At 39.0% G+C, this 17,584-nt stretch overlaps 1 protein-coding gene across 1 annotated transcript in view; it reads left to right on the top strand.

Annotated features, from left to right (window-relative positions):
• Positions 1-15,191, top strand: part of Tafa4 (TAFA chemokine like family member 4) — a 142,102-nt gene extending 126,911 nt beyond the window's left edge. Inside the window, exons 5-6 of the mRNA XM_070018404.1 lie at positions 6,759-6,883; positions 13,826-15,191. Coding sequence (XP_069874505.1) covers positions 6,759-6,883; positions 13,826-13,837 — 137 coding nt within the window. The 3' untranslated portion in view covers positions 13,838-15,191. The remainder of the gene's footprint in view (positions 1-6,758; positions 6,884-13,825) is intronic.
• Positions 15,192-17,584: the final 2,393 nt, after the last annotated feature.

Below are 17,584 nucleotides of genomic sequence, written 5' to 3'. Positions count from 1 at the left end.
TTATGTGGAGGCCAGAGATGCTGCTAAACATCTTATGATACACTGGATAGACTCTGTAATAAAGAAGAATTAATTGGGGGACAAAAAGTCGTTTAAGGTTTCAGGTGGACCTGTTGCAACAATGAGAAGTACAAAATGTCATGTCAAAACCAGCTTTACAATGTCGGTGTGGGGGGGGGGGAGGGGGGTATAATTGGGTGGGGGGAGGGGGGAGGCGGGGAAGGGAAGTGAAGGGTAAACAAAGGAGGAGGCTGCAATGCTTGGTAAGAAATGTATGCATTATCCTGCCCATGTAATTGTAGCCCCCCTGTACAGTATGTTCTCAAATAAAATAAAATACAATTAAAAAAAAAAAAAAAAGAAGAATTAATTGGCTCCCAATGTCAGTAATATTGAGGGCTTCTGGATAAACTCGGGTGATGCTGGATTTTGCATTAAGGAAAATGAGGCACTGAGATCACAAAACCTTTGTTACTGACATACCAACTCATTCAGGACTTTGTGCTTTGTGGAAGTAACAATGAACAAATAAATGAGATTGCTTCAAAATGTTTATTAGTTCTTCGATCCTATGTTTGTTAGACAGCTCAAGCCAGTGTAGTTTCTTTCCTTGAAATAATAATAGAAAAGTTAATAAATGCCTTCCTTTTGTTGTTGTTCTGGTCCTGGGGCTTTAACTCAGGGCCTGGGTGCTGGCTGTCTTTGAACATATTTGCTCAAGGCTAGTGCTCTACCACTTGAGCCACAGCTCCAGTTCTGGCTTTTTGGTGATTAATTGGAGATAAGATCTCACAGATTTCTTGACTCAGCTGGCTTTGAACTGTGATCCTCAGATCTCAGCCTCCCGAACAGCTAGGATTAAAGGCATGAGAAGCTCATACCTTCGTTTTTAAAGAACACAGTGAGCATGCTGAAATAATGGTGATTTTTAAACCAAATAACTAAAGATACATTGAAATCTCAGCCGATACCCTAAGAAGAGATTTTTGTTCATCTTTCTCTCCATACTTAAAGGATAAAACACTCTTTTTGTTTTGGGGCGTGTGAATACCTTACCTGTGTAAATACAACTGAACAAATTCAACAAATATCAGACAAACTCTTGACAATTGAGTCTAAAATTGTTAGTCAATTTGAAGGTGGGCTTATGTGAATGGTAAAACAAATACTGTATACAATCTCTGTTAGATGTAATGGAATAGGACTTATACAATAGAGAGTTTAAAAAGCTAAGCATACAAATGGTGGGACAAAGGATAAACTAATTCAACAGTGATACTCACTAGACACTATGAAGGAAAGAACCACATAACTTGGGGCGGGTAGGGAGTCGGAAGGAAAATAGGGGGAGAAAATGAGGGAGGGGGAGACATTGTTCAAAAAGAAATGTACTCATTACTTGATTTATGCAACTGTAACCCCTCTGTAAATCACCTTTTCAATAAAAAAGCTAAGTACATAGAATTTGTTCCTAACCACCCTTCTCTGTCTTTATTAATTTTCTTCCCTTCTCCATAAAACTAGAAATTTGTTACGGGTTGGCAGCTTGAAAATGGTATATTTTATATGTTTTCCTAAGTCAAGAAGGCGTGGAGCTTTAAAAAAGAATTTTATTGTAAAAATAACAGTGACAAAGCACTTTCTCATTTAAGGTGTATGATGATATTTTGTCACAGGAAGGCTAGATACCCTGCCTGCAACGTTTCCTACAGAGATAGGGCTCAGGCACGTGGGAGATGTGTCAACAGTTGTTTAATAGACTCCTATTTTTTTTCCCTCCTCCTTTGTTCCAGCTTGTTGGGTCAGTCTGCACTTGGGGCTTTGACTTCCCAGTGTTTAATCGGCTCATTTCCTTCAGGTTCAACCCTCAAGTGGTTATTAAGGGTTGTCTAAGGACTGGCAGCAAATTTAACTCATAAAGGCATCTGGTGCTGGCATTGTGGCGGGTCTTCTTCCCTCTCTCCTTGCTGAAAGAACATTTGCTATGACTTCTTTCTCATAATGAACATTGTATCTGTTATTGGGGCACCTTACTCACTGAACTCTTCCCCAAGGATATAAAAGGGACTGTTCGTCTTTGTGCAAACAGAACTATTTCAAATTTCAGAGCACCTTGCCATTTAAGGGGGATGGTTGCGCATAGTTGCCTTTAGAAGAAAAATAACCCTCCCATTTTTTTTTTTCAGTTAAATGAAGGAAAACTGATACACTGAAGGGAAACTGATAAACAGGTTCATAAGAACTTGATCTTATGTTTCCTTCTGTCATATAGAACTTCTTTCAAAGAATGTTCATGGGTTGGAAGAATCAATATTGTTCTAATGTCTATACCTGCACACTTAAGCATTGCAGCGCTGCTCACAATAGCCAAGTTGTGGAAACAGCTCATCCACCCTGCAGTAGATGAAAGGGATTAAGAAGGCTGTAGGGCCAAGATAGAGAGTGTTGATGGACATTCTCCAGTCACCAGGCAACACATATGGGAACTATCATCGTAATTCCATTAATCTGTATGATAACCAATGGAAAAGTATATGCCCCCACCTCTCCGTCCTTCCTGATCCACCATGGCCAGCCCCACCTCAGCTCCTGTCTGATTTCACTTACCCTCAATGGGCCTTCTCTTTAGCATTCTTTCTGTGCAGAGCTCTGCTGTGAGTTCATCTACTTCCAAGTTACTTTTTCTGGACCATCATTTCCCCTGCCCTGCTGTACCATGTGACCCAGGCAGATTCCATGGCTCCTGCAGGTTTCTTCCCATTTCCCCTCCATTGAAGGCTATCCCGTGCCCCCACAATGATGTCTCCAGCCACCTGGATCTGCTGGCTTTCCCAGGGGCCACTCACTGACCCACTCTTCCATGTGTTTTCTCTTGGTCACACCATGAGCCGCCTTTCAAGGCTTCTTTTCAAGGTCCCACTGAGTCCTATCTCTTGCCAGAGGATTAACTTCAGTTGTAACTGTGTGTAAATATAACTGTGCTTCATGAACAGTACTTCAAATTGGGGGTTGGGAAATAGCCACTTGGGACCAAACCAATGCATTAAAAAAATGATGATGATTAGCACAGGGAGGGTAAAAAGGCTCCACTCAGCACTTACTAATTCGAATGATTAATTCTATTAGAAGAGGGGGTTCTGAAGTCTTCATGCATGGGAGAGATGGGAATGCTCCCAGTGCTGAGTATCTGTGTACCAGAGTTTCACATGTACCCACAAATAATGAGTAAAACAAGAACTTTCACAATGTGCAATGAGATGGAAATGTTCACCACTTGGATCTGATCATTACATTCTGCACACATGTATCAAGTTGCCATACCATGCCCATAAATTTATAATTTTGGTTATACAATAAATATCCCATGCTGTAGTGTTATAGCAAGGTTAGTGGGCAGAGAGGAGGAGATTTCAGATTCTACTACTTCATGCTTAGTATATCAGTTTCACAGGAAGCACTATTGGTACCTTTTGCTACATCTGATGGACATTTAGACAGTTCTGTGCAGTTAGTTGCAAGATGCAATTGTTATGGTATTTGCAGCTAAAAAGAAGATAACATTTAAGCCTGGTGCTGGTGGCTCACACCTGTAATCTTAGCTACTCAGGAGGCTGAGATCTGAGGAATGTGGAAAGTCCATGAGATCCTTATCTCCAGTTAACCACCATAAAACCAGAAGTGGCTGTGTGTTCAAGTGGTAGAGCACTGGCCTTGAGCTGAAGAGCTGAGGGACAATATGCCCAGGCCTAGTAGTTCAAGCCCCACAACTGACTCTCTCTCTCTATATATATATATGTCTCTATATATCTACATATATATATGTGTCTCTATATATGTACATATATATATATGTACATATGTATATATACATATATATAACTTTTATAGGGCTTCGTGGTCATCAACTCCACTTCAGAAAGTCTTTAACAAAACAAGTAACCCATTAGGCAACAAACCTTTCTAGGTCTAGGCAAGTGATGTACCCAACTCAGTTCTTGTGATGTTGATATGTACCATCAGCTAGTAGCTGCGGTTAAAAGGAGGAAGTATGTGTTTAAAGCTTCACATATCATATCTGACTGCCTCCCTTTGAATGCTTGTTTGACTGCCTCTGAACTCCATGACCTTTCCCGCATCCCTTCAGACCTCTCTGGATTTCAGGTTTTTCATCTGTGTGAAAGAAAGGAGAATAAAATCTCAGGATTGTTGTAAAATCTAAATTAGACAAGATAGGGAAGGCAATTCACAAGGTGCCTGTGTTCAGTGAAAAAAATGATCTTAGTATTTGTAGAACTGTGCTTGAACTTGACTTTCAGATTTCATGGCAATGGTGGTCTCGGTCAAATCAGTCGAGAGTTTTTCTGGAAAGGAAACATGATGTCATGCTCTCTGTAGAGAGTAATTAACTACTTGCTTTCCATGTTGGATGCTTTGTTATTTCTTCCTCTTCCCTAATTGCTCTAGTTAGGACTTCCTTTGACTATGTTGCTTTGAAGTGGGTAGAGAGGACCATCTTTCTCTTGCTCTTTTACAGCTTTGAGCTTGTCACTGTCAGTATGAAGTCAGCTGTGGCTTGTCACACACCAGCTTTTAGTATGTTGAAGCACATTCCTTCTATCCCTAATTTTTTTTTTTTGAATCTCGTGGGCTTTTCTGCCATGGCTGGATTCGAACCTTAGATCCTCAGATCCTTAGATCTCCGCCTACTGAGTTACTAGGATTATAGATGTGAGTCACCAATATCTGCCTTCCAACTATCCCTAATTTGTTAAGAGACATGAAAGGCTTTTCAGTTTTATTGAATACTTTCTATGCATCTGTTGAAATGATCATGATTTTTTTTTATCATTTTATTCTGTTAATGGAATAGATCATATTGATTGCATGTGTTGAACCATCTTCTATATCCCACAGATAAATCTTATAAGATTGTGGTACATAATTCTTTTGACATCCTATTAAAGTTGACTTGCTGGTATTTTGTCAAGGGTTATACTTATATCTAATGGAGATATTGGCCTGTAATTTTTCTTTTCTTGTAGCTTTCTGTCTGACATTGTTAGGAGACTAATGCTGGTTTCATAAAATGAGATTGTAAGTGCTCTTTTCTCATTGCTATGTTGGATGCATTCGAGAGCTGTTGCTATTGAATTCAGTAAAGTTTCCAGATACAAATTCAAAATACAAAGATGAGTTGTAAAAAAAAATATGTATTTACTGTACTACCAAACAATTATTGGAAAAAGAGTTAAAAAGATCCCATTTAAGATAGAATAAAAATGAATAACACACTTTGGAATAAGTCTAACCAAGGAGGTGGATCGTTTGTAAAATGAAAATGACAAGATATCTACGTTCACAGATTCTATGTGAACCACAAAAGAATCTTAGTGGGTAAAGGAATTTTGAGCAAGAAGAACAAAGCTAGAGGTATCAATCTCTAAAACAAACTATATTACAAAGCTACAGTAATCAAAACAGAATGGGTCCAGCATCAAAAGTGACAGTCCAGAAATAAAACAATGTATTTACATTCAAGCCATGACAAAATGTAAGACAATTCATCTCTTCAATAAATGCTGCTAGGAAAAGTGATTATCCACATGCAAAAGAATGAAATTGGATCTGTGTCTTACATCATATACATAGAATAATGCAAAACTGGTCAAAGACTTAGATGTCATCCTTGAAACGGTAAAATTCCTAAAAGAAATCATAGGGAAAAAGTTCTGGGTCTTTGTGTTGCCATGTTTTCTTTTGCATATGGTACCTACAGCACATGCAACAAAAGTAAAAAAAGTGAAAGTGTGCCAAACTAAAGAGCATCAGCACAGCAGAAAATGGAAAGAATGGGAGAAAGTATTTACAAATCATATTTCTTTAAAGGGTTTATACTCAAAATATACTCAAAAAACTTAACAGCAAAACCCTAAAACCTAATCTTAAAAAATAGGCACTGGAAGCCAGACACTCTGGTTTACCTGGTAACCGCAGGTATTTGGGAGGCACAGATTAAGAGGATTTAATTTTGAGGTTGGACACAACAAAAAGCATCAAGACTCTATGTGAAAAAATTAGCTAAAGGAAAAGTGGCTGGTGTATGTGGCTCAAGTGATAGATCACTTGCATAGCAAGTGTAAGATCTTGAGTTCAAACCCTAGTCTTGTTCCCCAACCAAAGTACTACTACTACTACTACTACTGATAATAATGATAATAACCTCAGTCCACATTTTGCTCAAAGAAGGTATACAAATGTCCAACCACTGAAGTATGTATCTATTTTTATCAGTTCCTTTATTGAAGAAATTGAAGTTAAGGAAAGTTAGCTGCATGTAATTTTTTTTTGTCGGTTGTGGGGGGCTGAACTCTGGCCCTGGGCATTGTCCCTCAACTCTTCAGCTCAAGACTAGTGCCCTACCACTTGAGCCACACCGCCAATTATGGCTTTTTTCTGCTTATGTGGTGCTGAGGAATCGAACCCAGGGTCTCATGCATGAGAGGCAAGCGCTCTACCACTGAGCCACCTTCCCAGCCCTGCATGTAATTATATAGTCAAACCCCACAAGCCTTCCACACAGCTTTAGCTCCCACCAATTGTATAATAAACAGGTAGAAGAAGAGGAAATACTTTGTAGAATGTGGCTGAGTGTATTCTTTTAATTTATTTAGGTCAAAGTAACTCCAGCTGTGTTGACCTTTGTTTGGGTCTCTCCGTGGAGGAAGAATCAGAGTCACGATTTGGTCTTTGTTTTCCAGCTTCCATTGTGATTCAGAAATGGTGGTGTCACATGGAACCCTGCTTGGAGGGTGAGGACTGTAAAGTGCTGCCAGATTACTCAGGTTGGTCCTGCAGCAGTGGCAATAAAGTCAAAACCACAAAGGCAAGTATGGACCACATATAGCTGTAGTTACAACTGCAGTACATTGTTTCTTATGTGTGTGGTGGGGGGGGGAGGGGTTCCCACCTTGATTTTATTCTGCCATCCAAAGAAAACATTATTTTGTGTTGATAAGCCTGCTGGGGAAGTGCCTCCTTATGGTTTTAGCCTTTCAGAAGAACTCATCCCCTCCCTTGGCCCCCTGCCCATAAAACCCTATCAGGTTTTATAGAGTGATGATTTGGTGAGTAAACTCTTGTTTGAGGCAGGGACATTAAATTCGTTGTGCTTCTTCATGAGTCTGATTTAATGTAGGAGTTTCAGAGTTGACAGAACAGTGTATCAAAACACCCTGGCAAGAATCCACACAGAGATGATTTACTCATCTAGAAATACCTGTTGTCTTAAAGGAGATGTGAGCCTCAGGATGGGAGTCTTCAACCGTTCCAAGTCAACAGTTTTCTTCCCCTTTCTGTTTCTCCTTATGTCTGACAGGTACCATCAGCTACACAGTCCTTCAGCTAGAAAGCCAACTGTGAACCACTTGATTACTTTATCCTTGGGATTTTTTTTTTAACTACTAAATCCTTTTGTGGCTGTTCATCCCAACTTGGAACTTCCAATGTCATCTGCCATCTTGGTTGGTTTAAGTTAATCTCTTTCCAGTCCAAACTCTAGATGAGGAGTATAATAATTTTTTTTTTGAGATATCAGTCCTACCGTTACAAATTTTCCAGTAGTTTTCATTGCCTCTTTGGCCTGCCACCAGCCTTTCTGATCTAATGTCCCCTGGACCTCTGTATGATGAGTTTCCAATGACTGCACTTTTTCATAGACTGTGTCCTTCCCTTATTCTTTCCTGAGTAGACCTTTCCCTGTGTCTTTTACCTCTTACTCCTAGCTTTCTGTATAATGGTGGAACTGGCATCTGTTTATCTATTTATCTTGATCAGCCTAGTGCCAATTGAATGCTTCATAGTAGCTAGTACTTGGAAAGAAATTAATGACAAAGTTCATTTTGAGATTATTTGAGTTGGGCATATTGAACTAGAGAAACTCTTGGGTTCTGATTGCTCTCTGAGCTTTCCCCCTGAGGAATATGATATACAGTGACCAGCTTCTTACCTTTCCTATGTCTTTCCCTTTATGAATATTTTGCAGCACTAAATACTAAAAGTTCTCATTCACTTTCTACCACCAAAGTCTAATGCAGGCCAGTTAAAACCAAATCCTAAATGTGTAATTTGTACGTAGATATAGTGCTGCTAATACAATAAAATGCAAAATATAAAATGAATTTCTACTTAAATGAAATTTTTAGCTGATATTTTATATCCAACATAGTCAATGGAATAGGAAGTCAATCAATTAGTTCCTTATTGTCTAGTCAAAGCCCTACATCATTTTCAACATTTGTGCTTATCAACATACTTTTCCTATAATGTCAGACCCCAAATTCTTGAACAATCATGAATAAAAGGCATTCATAGCAAAGTTTGCATCTGTCCAAATGCAAATCAACTTGTCCAGATTTTACTTTCCCTGAATGATATTCTATCAAACGATTTCTATAGCACTTGTATTTGGCATACGTCATCTTGCAATGATTGAAAATATTCAGGAGCATGTATGTAGATTACATGTAACTACAATGTCCCTTTATAGAAAGAACTTGAGCTTATATAGATTTTGGAGAATCCTGGAACCAGTTCTCTATGAATACCAAGGGACAGCAGTGTACTTTTTTGCCCAGGGAAGTGGAAATCATGGAAGTATTTAGCAAGGAGATTATTAACACTCCCCTCATCTCTACCCAATGTCCAGCTAAGCCAATCTCCAGGAACTCCCATGCTACATACCCAGCATGCTTGCGAGAAATACCAGCCTCAAGATTATTCTATCCCTGCTTCTGGTTCCTTCTAGTCATTTTCCTCTAAGTCCTTTCCAAATAAAATTATTAAAGTCTCCAGTGAGGTAAGCTCTTAGATAATATCTATCAGTGATAAAAAATTTCTTTTATTGTATTTCTTGGACCAAGGAATAACATTTTGAAAGATTAAATTTATATTGATTTATAGCTATAAATGTAAACAACACCGTGAGCAGAAGCCAACTGTGTTCTAGAAAAGAATGCATCTAAGTGGCTCTCTTGATAGTTCAGCTTTTTGCCTTTCTTTCTATAGGCAGCTAGAGAGGGAATTAGCAAGACGCAAACCGTTAGGGGCACTTTGGCTCTGGGTTTTGGGGATATGTTTGCTGTAGCTAAATCCTCAATGGTAGTGACATTTTATTTAGTGCACGGAAAAGTTGTACAACATAATACAGTTCCCCAGGCCATCATGATACTTGGACTGCTATTTTTCCTTCCCCCTAGTAATATGCCACCCTAGAATAATCTTGAAGCCATAAAACGTTGTTTACTTTATGAATCCAAGTCAATGTGACTTGAACCACATAAAACATTTTATGTCTGTTTTGGATCATCTGCACATAGAGTAAATTCATTTGTGGAGCCTAGACTACTTTCCAAGGGGTAGATGGCATTCTAGAAGCTGTATATTTGTTGGGAAATCCACCTTGACCCTTATACCTGAGGAGAGAAGGCAGGACTATAACGATGGAGCAACTACCTCTCTGGAGGAGATATAAGCCTGTTACAAAAATAGTTTCCTTAAAGAGTTCGTGCACAATGGCATAAAAACCGCAGAAAGGCTAACAAAGAAAAGTCAGAGCTCTCCCAGCAAGCCACCTATGTCAGAATTTTTATTTTCCATTTAAATGCAAATAGGAAAAGAGTTAGCACTCAACTTGAGATATTAATGGTCTCAGATGAAGATATGAAAATAAGAGAATAGGCAATTCCCTAAGCAGCTATCTTTCTCAGGTACAAAAGAATACCATGGAGCTTATTCTACCTGTAAGTAAGTTGTTCAGGGTCTCCAGAGACAATGCAGCCACTACTTCTGGTGGGAAAAATCTAAATCCTGCCTCAAATCTCCTTTTCTGAATTTCCCTGTGCTGATTCTGTGTGTTTCTTCTCAGCAATAAAACCAAGCATTGGTGAGGGCTTTTTTTTGTTGCTGTTTCACAAAAGATGCAAAATTGTTAAATCTGGAGAAATTCTGTGTTAACAATCCTGTTCTTTAAAACCACTACTAAGGGGGAAGGTGCATGCATGTAGAGTAGTCATTCCCGACTACTCTAGTTTTCTCCAGAGTGGACATTTGGCTATATGTGACAATATTTTTGTGTTGTCCCACACTGAGGTGGAGAGAGAATGCTGGGAATCAGATCTTCTTAACTATGGGGATAGTCTTACCCTAAGTGAAGAATTACCTTACTCCAAATGTTAGCAGTGACCAGATTGAGAAATGAGTGCTTAGAGAATTGTGTATTAACTTTTTTAAAAAAAATTCTTTTTTTTTTAAATAATAGCTTTTTTCTTAATTGTGAAAATACCATACAGAGGGGTTAAAATTACACTAGCAAGGTAATGAGTACATTTCTTATCAGCTCAGGAATGAGACAAGGATGTCCACTCTCTCCACTTCTCTTCAATTTAGTATTAGAATGCCTAGATATAGCAATAAGACAAGATGCCAACATAAAAGGGATCCAAATAGGGATAGATGAAGTAAAACTCTCCCTCTTTACAGATGACATGATCTTGTATTTAAAGAATCCCATGGACTCCACTCCCAAATTACTCGAGCTGATTCAAAACTTTGGCAAAGTAGCAGGGTATAAAATTAACCCTCAAAAATCAATGGCTTTTCTGTATGCCAACAATGAGAAAAGTGTGGCTGAAATCAGGAAAGCAACTCCATTCATAATAGCCCCACAAAAAAAAAATACCTAAGAATTAACTTGACCAAAGAAGTGAAGGACCTCTATGATGAAAACTTTAAAAACCTGAAAAAGGAAATCAAAGCAGAACTTAGAAAGTAGAAAAACCTCCCATGTACCTGGATTGGAAGGATCAGCATCGTGAAAATGGCAATACTTCCCTAGGCTATCTAAAAAAATTATTTCTTTGCAAGCTTCCTACCTGATTCTTTCACTTTATTTTGTTCTTCAGATTTTCTAATACATGTCTACAAAGTTTCCTGTATTTCTTTGGAAACTCTAAGAGAAATGAGTTAGGAATGGAAGCAACATAAATTTTCTTAAACCTCAGGACACTTCAATGTTGTTTACCTCTGATGGATTATATAAGAGCATTAGCCTTTGAGATGAACCTAAGTAAGAACAGAGACACAACAGAGCCTTAAACATAACTCAAACACAAGTTTAAACAAGCAAGTTTTCTCTTTAACTGTCCTTCACATCTCAAGTCCTATCTAGTATCTTCCTCAAGTGGCTCCCTAATTGGTGCCTTTTTCTCCTAGAGTCCTGCCCTGAGTCTTTGTAATAATAATTTCATGGTGTCATGGTTACAGGACACTCATCATAAGGATTTGTTAATAACACAAGCTGTGTTAAATCTGGCATGGTGCTGAGCAAACATGCTTTAAAATGTCCTTAGGAGACCAGGTGCAGTGGCTCAAGCCTGTCATCCCAACTACTTGGGAGGCAGAGATTGAGGATTGAACTTGAAGGCCAGCCCAGGTTTAAAAAGTTTGGGAGACTTCAAATCAATCAATGACTGGGGCATAGTGATCAGCCTGGGCATCAGGCAAGACCCTGCTTTGAAAATAACTGATGCCCGTGGCATAGCTCAATGGATAGGGCACCTGCCTAGCAGGCAGGTGGTTCTGAGTTCAATCTCTAGTGCTGAAAAAAAAATGTCTTTAGGATTGTGGCAAATGGGCAATATGAAGAAGCTACTAATCTACCCACTCTCCCACCTGCTGGTACCCTGATGGGCTTTTATCCTTTTCTTGCTCCTTATTTCCTTCCCCGATGAGGTATCACCAATGGACATCCATTAGTCACTGCCACACAGTATAATCGCCTTGTACCGACCTCTCTGGCAGTTACCTCTGAGCCCATGCCCATTCCATGATGTTGTTGCGCTTCCTTCTTGTCTAAAATTCCTCTTGCTAGTCGGAGTCCTTTGCCCTAAGGCATTATCTTTCCTGACCCTTATGGTCAGGGCACAATCTTCAGGGGAGTAGAGATTGTTTTGGCATGTTAGTAACCCTGCATCCATCAAAATTCAGAAATAGCAAGGAATCATCCATATGTAGTAGGCACAGTAATAATTTTGAAGGAAAATAAATCAGAAAGCATCTTATCTCACTCATGGCCTTGTTTTCCGAAATGAGTGGGACACACAAAATGAGCCACCTCAGATGAAATACTTTTTGAAAATTACACCCTAGGGTGTCGAGATTGATACCTGGCTGTAAATGCTTTTAGGATGTATACAGATGCACGATCCAGCCAGAAGCAGCGAACATGAAATAACTACCATTTCCTGGGTGCTCTCTATACGACAGGCACTGAGCCATGCAATTCAATTCGTGTATTTCCTTCGCTCCAGCCAAAGCAGACAGATGCTTTCATCTCTGGTTTGTACCCATGACATCTAAGCAAGGAGATACAATGTGTCCATTTCAACCTCACCACTAGATGCTCAGGCCATTGATCTTTCCATTGGCCTTGTTTGTTCGTTTAATTTACATCCTCATATTCATTTATCTGTCCTTACCCCCTTCCTCAGAAATAGCAGTCAGTGCAGAACACTGGAGGCTCATGCCTGTAATCTTAGATACGCAGGAGGCTGAGAGTTGAGGGCTGCAGCTCGAAGCCAGACCAGTTAGGAAAGTCTGTGAGACTCTTACCTCTTCCTTGTTTTCGGATTGCAAAGGAAAACATGCCCAAAGGCTCTCAGAGTGAAGAATTAGGCACCTGGCTTTGTATTTGGTGAGGTTATAGAAATCCCACAAGATTAGGTATGTTCATTGATTCATGCTGAGCACACTTTGTTAATAGCACTACGGAGTTTTCCGAAGGAATACTGATTAAAATCATTGTACATCGTGATCAAAATGTACCTTTCTAATGCATTTAACCCACTTTTAAAAGTGAAAGTTACTTTAGAAAGTCTATTGTATGGAGTGGAACTCCATGGAGAAGGGTTGCATTTTGCAGCTTCAAAGATGTAGTAGGCTTATGGTAGGAGATGAGAAAAGTTCTCAGGTTAGTTAATACAGTAGCTCAAGCAACAAAAAATAGCATAATGTTACAATACATCTATGAAAATATTTTCAAAATTGCTGGGCACCAGTGTCTCACACCTATAATCTTTGCTACTCAGAAGGCTGAGGTCTGAGAATTGCCTTCTGAAGTCAGCTTAGGTGGGGAAAAAATCCATGAGACTCTTATCTCCAAATAATGAGCAAAAAGTCAAAAGTGGAGCTATGGCTCAATTGATAGAGAACCAGCCTTGATAAACAACTACTACTACTAAGGGACAGTGTCCAGGCGTTGAGTTCAAGCCCCAGTACCAGCACATACACAAAAATTAAAAACAGATTGAATTATTTTGTAGCATGGTCATGTGTCTGCTCTTGGGCAGAAGCTGAAATGGCTTCTCTGTAAAGATGAAATCAAGTCATCTTATTAGCTCTGTGGACTGAAAGTTATTGTAGCGAGTACTCAACTCTGCCTTTACACCATAACTCTAATGAAGCATCCTCAAATACCCACTCCCCCCAAAAAGGGCCAGAAAGTGGAGCAGTGGCTGAAAGTGGTAGAGTGCTAGCCTGGAAGAAAAGAAGCTCAGTGACAGGAATGTACTGAGTTCAAGCTGCAGGACCAACACACAAACCAAGAGCAGTCAGCAAATCATGAAGAGTCAATTTGCTGTAGCTGGTTACTGATAAACTACATACAAATGACACAGATAAGGACTATCTGGTTCTCATGGCAGAAAGGTTTTTTTTTTTGTTGTTGGGGTTAACATATTCTATACTCACTCACTTAATTTGTTTTTTTTAGGTGACACGGTAGCAGAGAGAGAGAAAGAGACAGAGAGAGACGTGCTTTATCCTCGAGAGGCGTTGGGATACAGACCTGCCTGGTGTGGAACACCATCCAGGCAGGAAATTGTCTTGGCTTTCAGCAAATTCACGTTTGTAGTTTGTGCACCATGAGAAGTGGCGTCCGCCCAGCTGCCCTCTTTGCTTCATGATTTGATTACAACCACTAGCTGCCACACGGTTCAAGTTTTATCTGGATTCCGAAGGAAATACCTCTAAGAAATCCCTGGGGAAGCAGAGATGTCAAAACTGAACACAAGGAACATTTCGGTCTTCAGTTTCTTTTTCTGCCTTTATCAAGGGACAGGGACATATGTTTCATATGGTTCTTCTTTCAGCTTTTCTTTTAGCCATTGTATTAAAGTGGTTTTATGGAGGTCTAAATAACAAAAGCTTCTGGAAAACATAATTACAGAGGTTGAGTACTAAACCCCAGGGAAGCAGCGAAGAATATTTATTTTATGAACCACGAAGAACAGAAGGTTTCACTGGGGTTCCTTGGTGCACATTTGTACTTTTACTTTTGAGAATTAAAAAAAAAGTTTACTGAAGTTTCATTGACAGGTTAGCAGAAATTAAAAAGAGGCTACTCCCCCCGCCATGCCCAATGCTCTTGAGTGTTCCAAGGAAGCAAATCAGCTCCAGTGTTCCATAACCAAAGCTCTATTGTGACACATACACTAAGGAAATAAAACATGTTGGGATTTTTTTTTATGGTTATGTAAGTCACGTTGGTAAACTATTAAACATATAAAATAGTCTCTCTTTAGATAAAGGGTGATTCTTATAACCAGCTTATTACCAGTTCTAAGAAAATGATTTGTTAGCTCCTACTCAGGAGAAGTCTTTAAATGCAGAATTTGTACATGATCATTGCTTTCATCTTGACTTAGTTCTTTCCTCACTTGACACTTCCCTGACTTCCTTCAATGTAAGTAAACCTGCAGTCACCTCCCCTCACTTTGGTTCAATGATTTCATGGCTTTTGTCATGCATGTTAATATATGTCAGTGTAAACCAATGTTCAAAAATGCCAAAAAATGCCAGGTGCTGGTAGCTCATGCTTGTAATCCTGAGATTACAAGGTTACAAGGTTGAGATCTAAGAATTGTGATTCAAAGCCAGCAGGAACAGGAAACTCCATGAGACTTTTATTTCCAATTAACCACCAAAAGCATCTGGCAGTGGAGCTGTGGCTCAGGTGGTAGAGCACCTTTTGAGCACAAAAGATCAGAGATAGTGCCTCGGCCTTGGGTTTAAGCCCCCAAATTGGCACACATAGACATATAGACTAACACAGACAGACAGACAGACAGGCAGAAACATATATATATATATATATATATATATATATATATATATATATATATATATACACACACACACACACACACACACACAGCCAAAAACTGTTTCTTTATTACTAATATTAGTCCTTTTACAATTATTAAGGAAGAAATCAATATTATAATATTGTTTATAATGGTAACAATGATTTGATTTGATTTTTCCAGAAGGAATAGAAAAAGAATCATGGTCCACCTGTTCCCCGAAGTTTTCTATTTGACTTGCTGAATGCCTACCAGAATTGTTACAATAGTATAAGTTAAAAAATTATTCTGCTGTTGGCATATTAATTTATATGCTAATGTTATATCTTAAGATTTGGTGCTAAACATCCTATGCTTGAAGATTTATAAATATATAAAGAAAACAAGTCATTTGTGAAGTAACACTTACGTTTGGAGAATATAACTATATGACAAAATTGGTACTTATGTTTGGGTTACTGGTTTTGTTTCTCTTCCCAACCTGTGTAACATTGAGCATTTAAAAAAATCTAGTGAAGATCTGTTAGGTTAATCACATTCTTGATGTGTTAGGGATATATTCAGCTACTTTTGGGTAAGGTTTTTTTTTTTTTTTCCACTGTCAGAGACTTAAAAAAATATAAGGAGCTATTGTAGTACATGAAACAATGCCTTAGTGTCTGGCTTGCACATCAGATCTTGTACATGAAATATAATCAAGCAACAAAGACTTCACCTTGAGGAACATTTTTAGGGAGTAAACGACTTGCAGGGAATAAATGCTCCATTTGGGAAAATGGCAGGTTTCCAAGCTGCCATTTCACCCAATATTGCTTCAAAGCATACTATTTTACCTAGTCAAAAGGGACTCCTGAAATGGGGCTTTCTTTGAGAAGCATTTTAATGTGATCATTCCTATTCCTCTCCTGTACTTTTGCAGAATTTGAAATAAAGATGCCAAGAGGGTTGTGAGGATATGAGTCGCGTTAGGCTCTCTCTGGCTGCGACGCTTGGGACATACTCGATTCTTTATATCTTAAACCACACAACTGCTCCCCTAGTAGTGTAGATGTAGCCTAGGTCTCTCTAACTGTACCAGTCATCACACAGATTTTACAGCTCTTCTTCATGTCCAGAGTGCTCTTCAAAACTATAGATACCTTCATATGGAAGGAAAAACAATGGAGGTTCACACATTTAACTCCGATAAACATTTAATGAGCCTTCTCAAGACAACCCTAACTTAATGACAACCTTCTCTATTTCATACAAACAGATCCACTCTCTCACTCTCTGAGACATCCTTAGGAACAGATTTCTTTTTTTTTTTTTTAAATTTTGTGTTGCTTATTTTTTTTCAATACATATATATTATTGTAAAGATACTGTACAGAGGGGTTACAGTTACATGAGCAAGGTAATGAGTCCATTTCCTATCCAGCATTGTTACCCCCTCCTTTGTTTTTCTCCTACCATCCTTTTCCTTCCCCCCCACCCCACTCCCCGAAAAATTGTAAAGTTCATTTTTAACATAGTGTCTTGTACATCTCGATGTTACAATGGGTCATTTCAGCAGTTTGTAACAGATTTCACAGAGAGATTTCATAGAGAAGAAGTTAAAATGTAGTACATTTAAACTTTCCCTCAATGCGCCCATCTAGGTGTTATTGGAAATAACACAAGGAGGAGTCATCATAAAGGAAAACTCTGAAGACTTTCAAAGCAACATATAATTCTTTCTGGGTTCTGGGTGTCCTGGAGATAGGTCAGGCTTGACCCTGACTGGTGTCTAGTATCAAGATGTGTTTACATCCAACACCTGTATGCTGACATTATCTTCTAATGTGCCAAGGGCCTCATGAACAATGTAGGCTACTAACATATTTTTTTTTCAAAAATGGGCCAAATATTTATAAATGAATTTCCAATTGGGTTCCTTATTTAGAGGTGACAGTTGCCTTGGGACACTATTAATAATACAAAACTTCTTTGTGGTTACACTTGGGCCATAGCTGCCTGTACAACTACACACTTATACACAGCAGTATTGGCAGATCACTAGCACTCTTTCACACAACACTCTGCACACACACTTTCATTCAGATGTTCAAAAGATTTTTAAGGTTTTTTTTTTTTGGTCATGGGGCTTGAACTCTGGTCCTGGGCGCTGTCCCTTAGCTCTTCAGCTCAAGACTAGTGCGTGACCACTTGAGCCTCAGTACCACTTCTGGCGTTTTCTATTTATGTGGTGCTGAGGCATTGAATCCAGGGCCTCATGCATGTGAGGCAAAGCGCTCTACCACTGAGCCACCTTCCCAGTCTCAAGGTTTTTTTTTTTTTTGGATATAATGTGACAACATTGAGCCCCTAGAGCCCTCATCAACACCACTGGTTGAAGAGAAGTGGAC

This window comes from Dipodomys merriami, unplaced genomic scaffold (assembly GCF_024711535.1).
Source record: "Dipodomys merriami isolate MVZ:Mamm:240054 unplaced genomic scaffold, mDipMer1.0.p SCAF_13, whole genome shotgun sequence".
NCBI classification, from domain to species: Eukaryota; Metazoa; Chordata; class Mammalia; order Rodentia; family Heteromyidae; genus Dipodomys; species Dipodomys merriami.
Note: the sequence above shows the minus strand (reverse complement) of the source record. Positions and strands in the feature narration are given on the sequence as shown.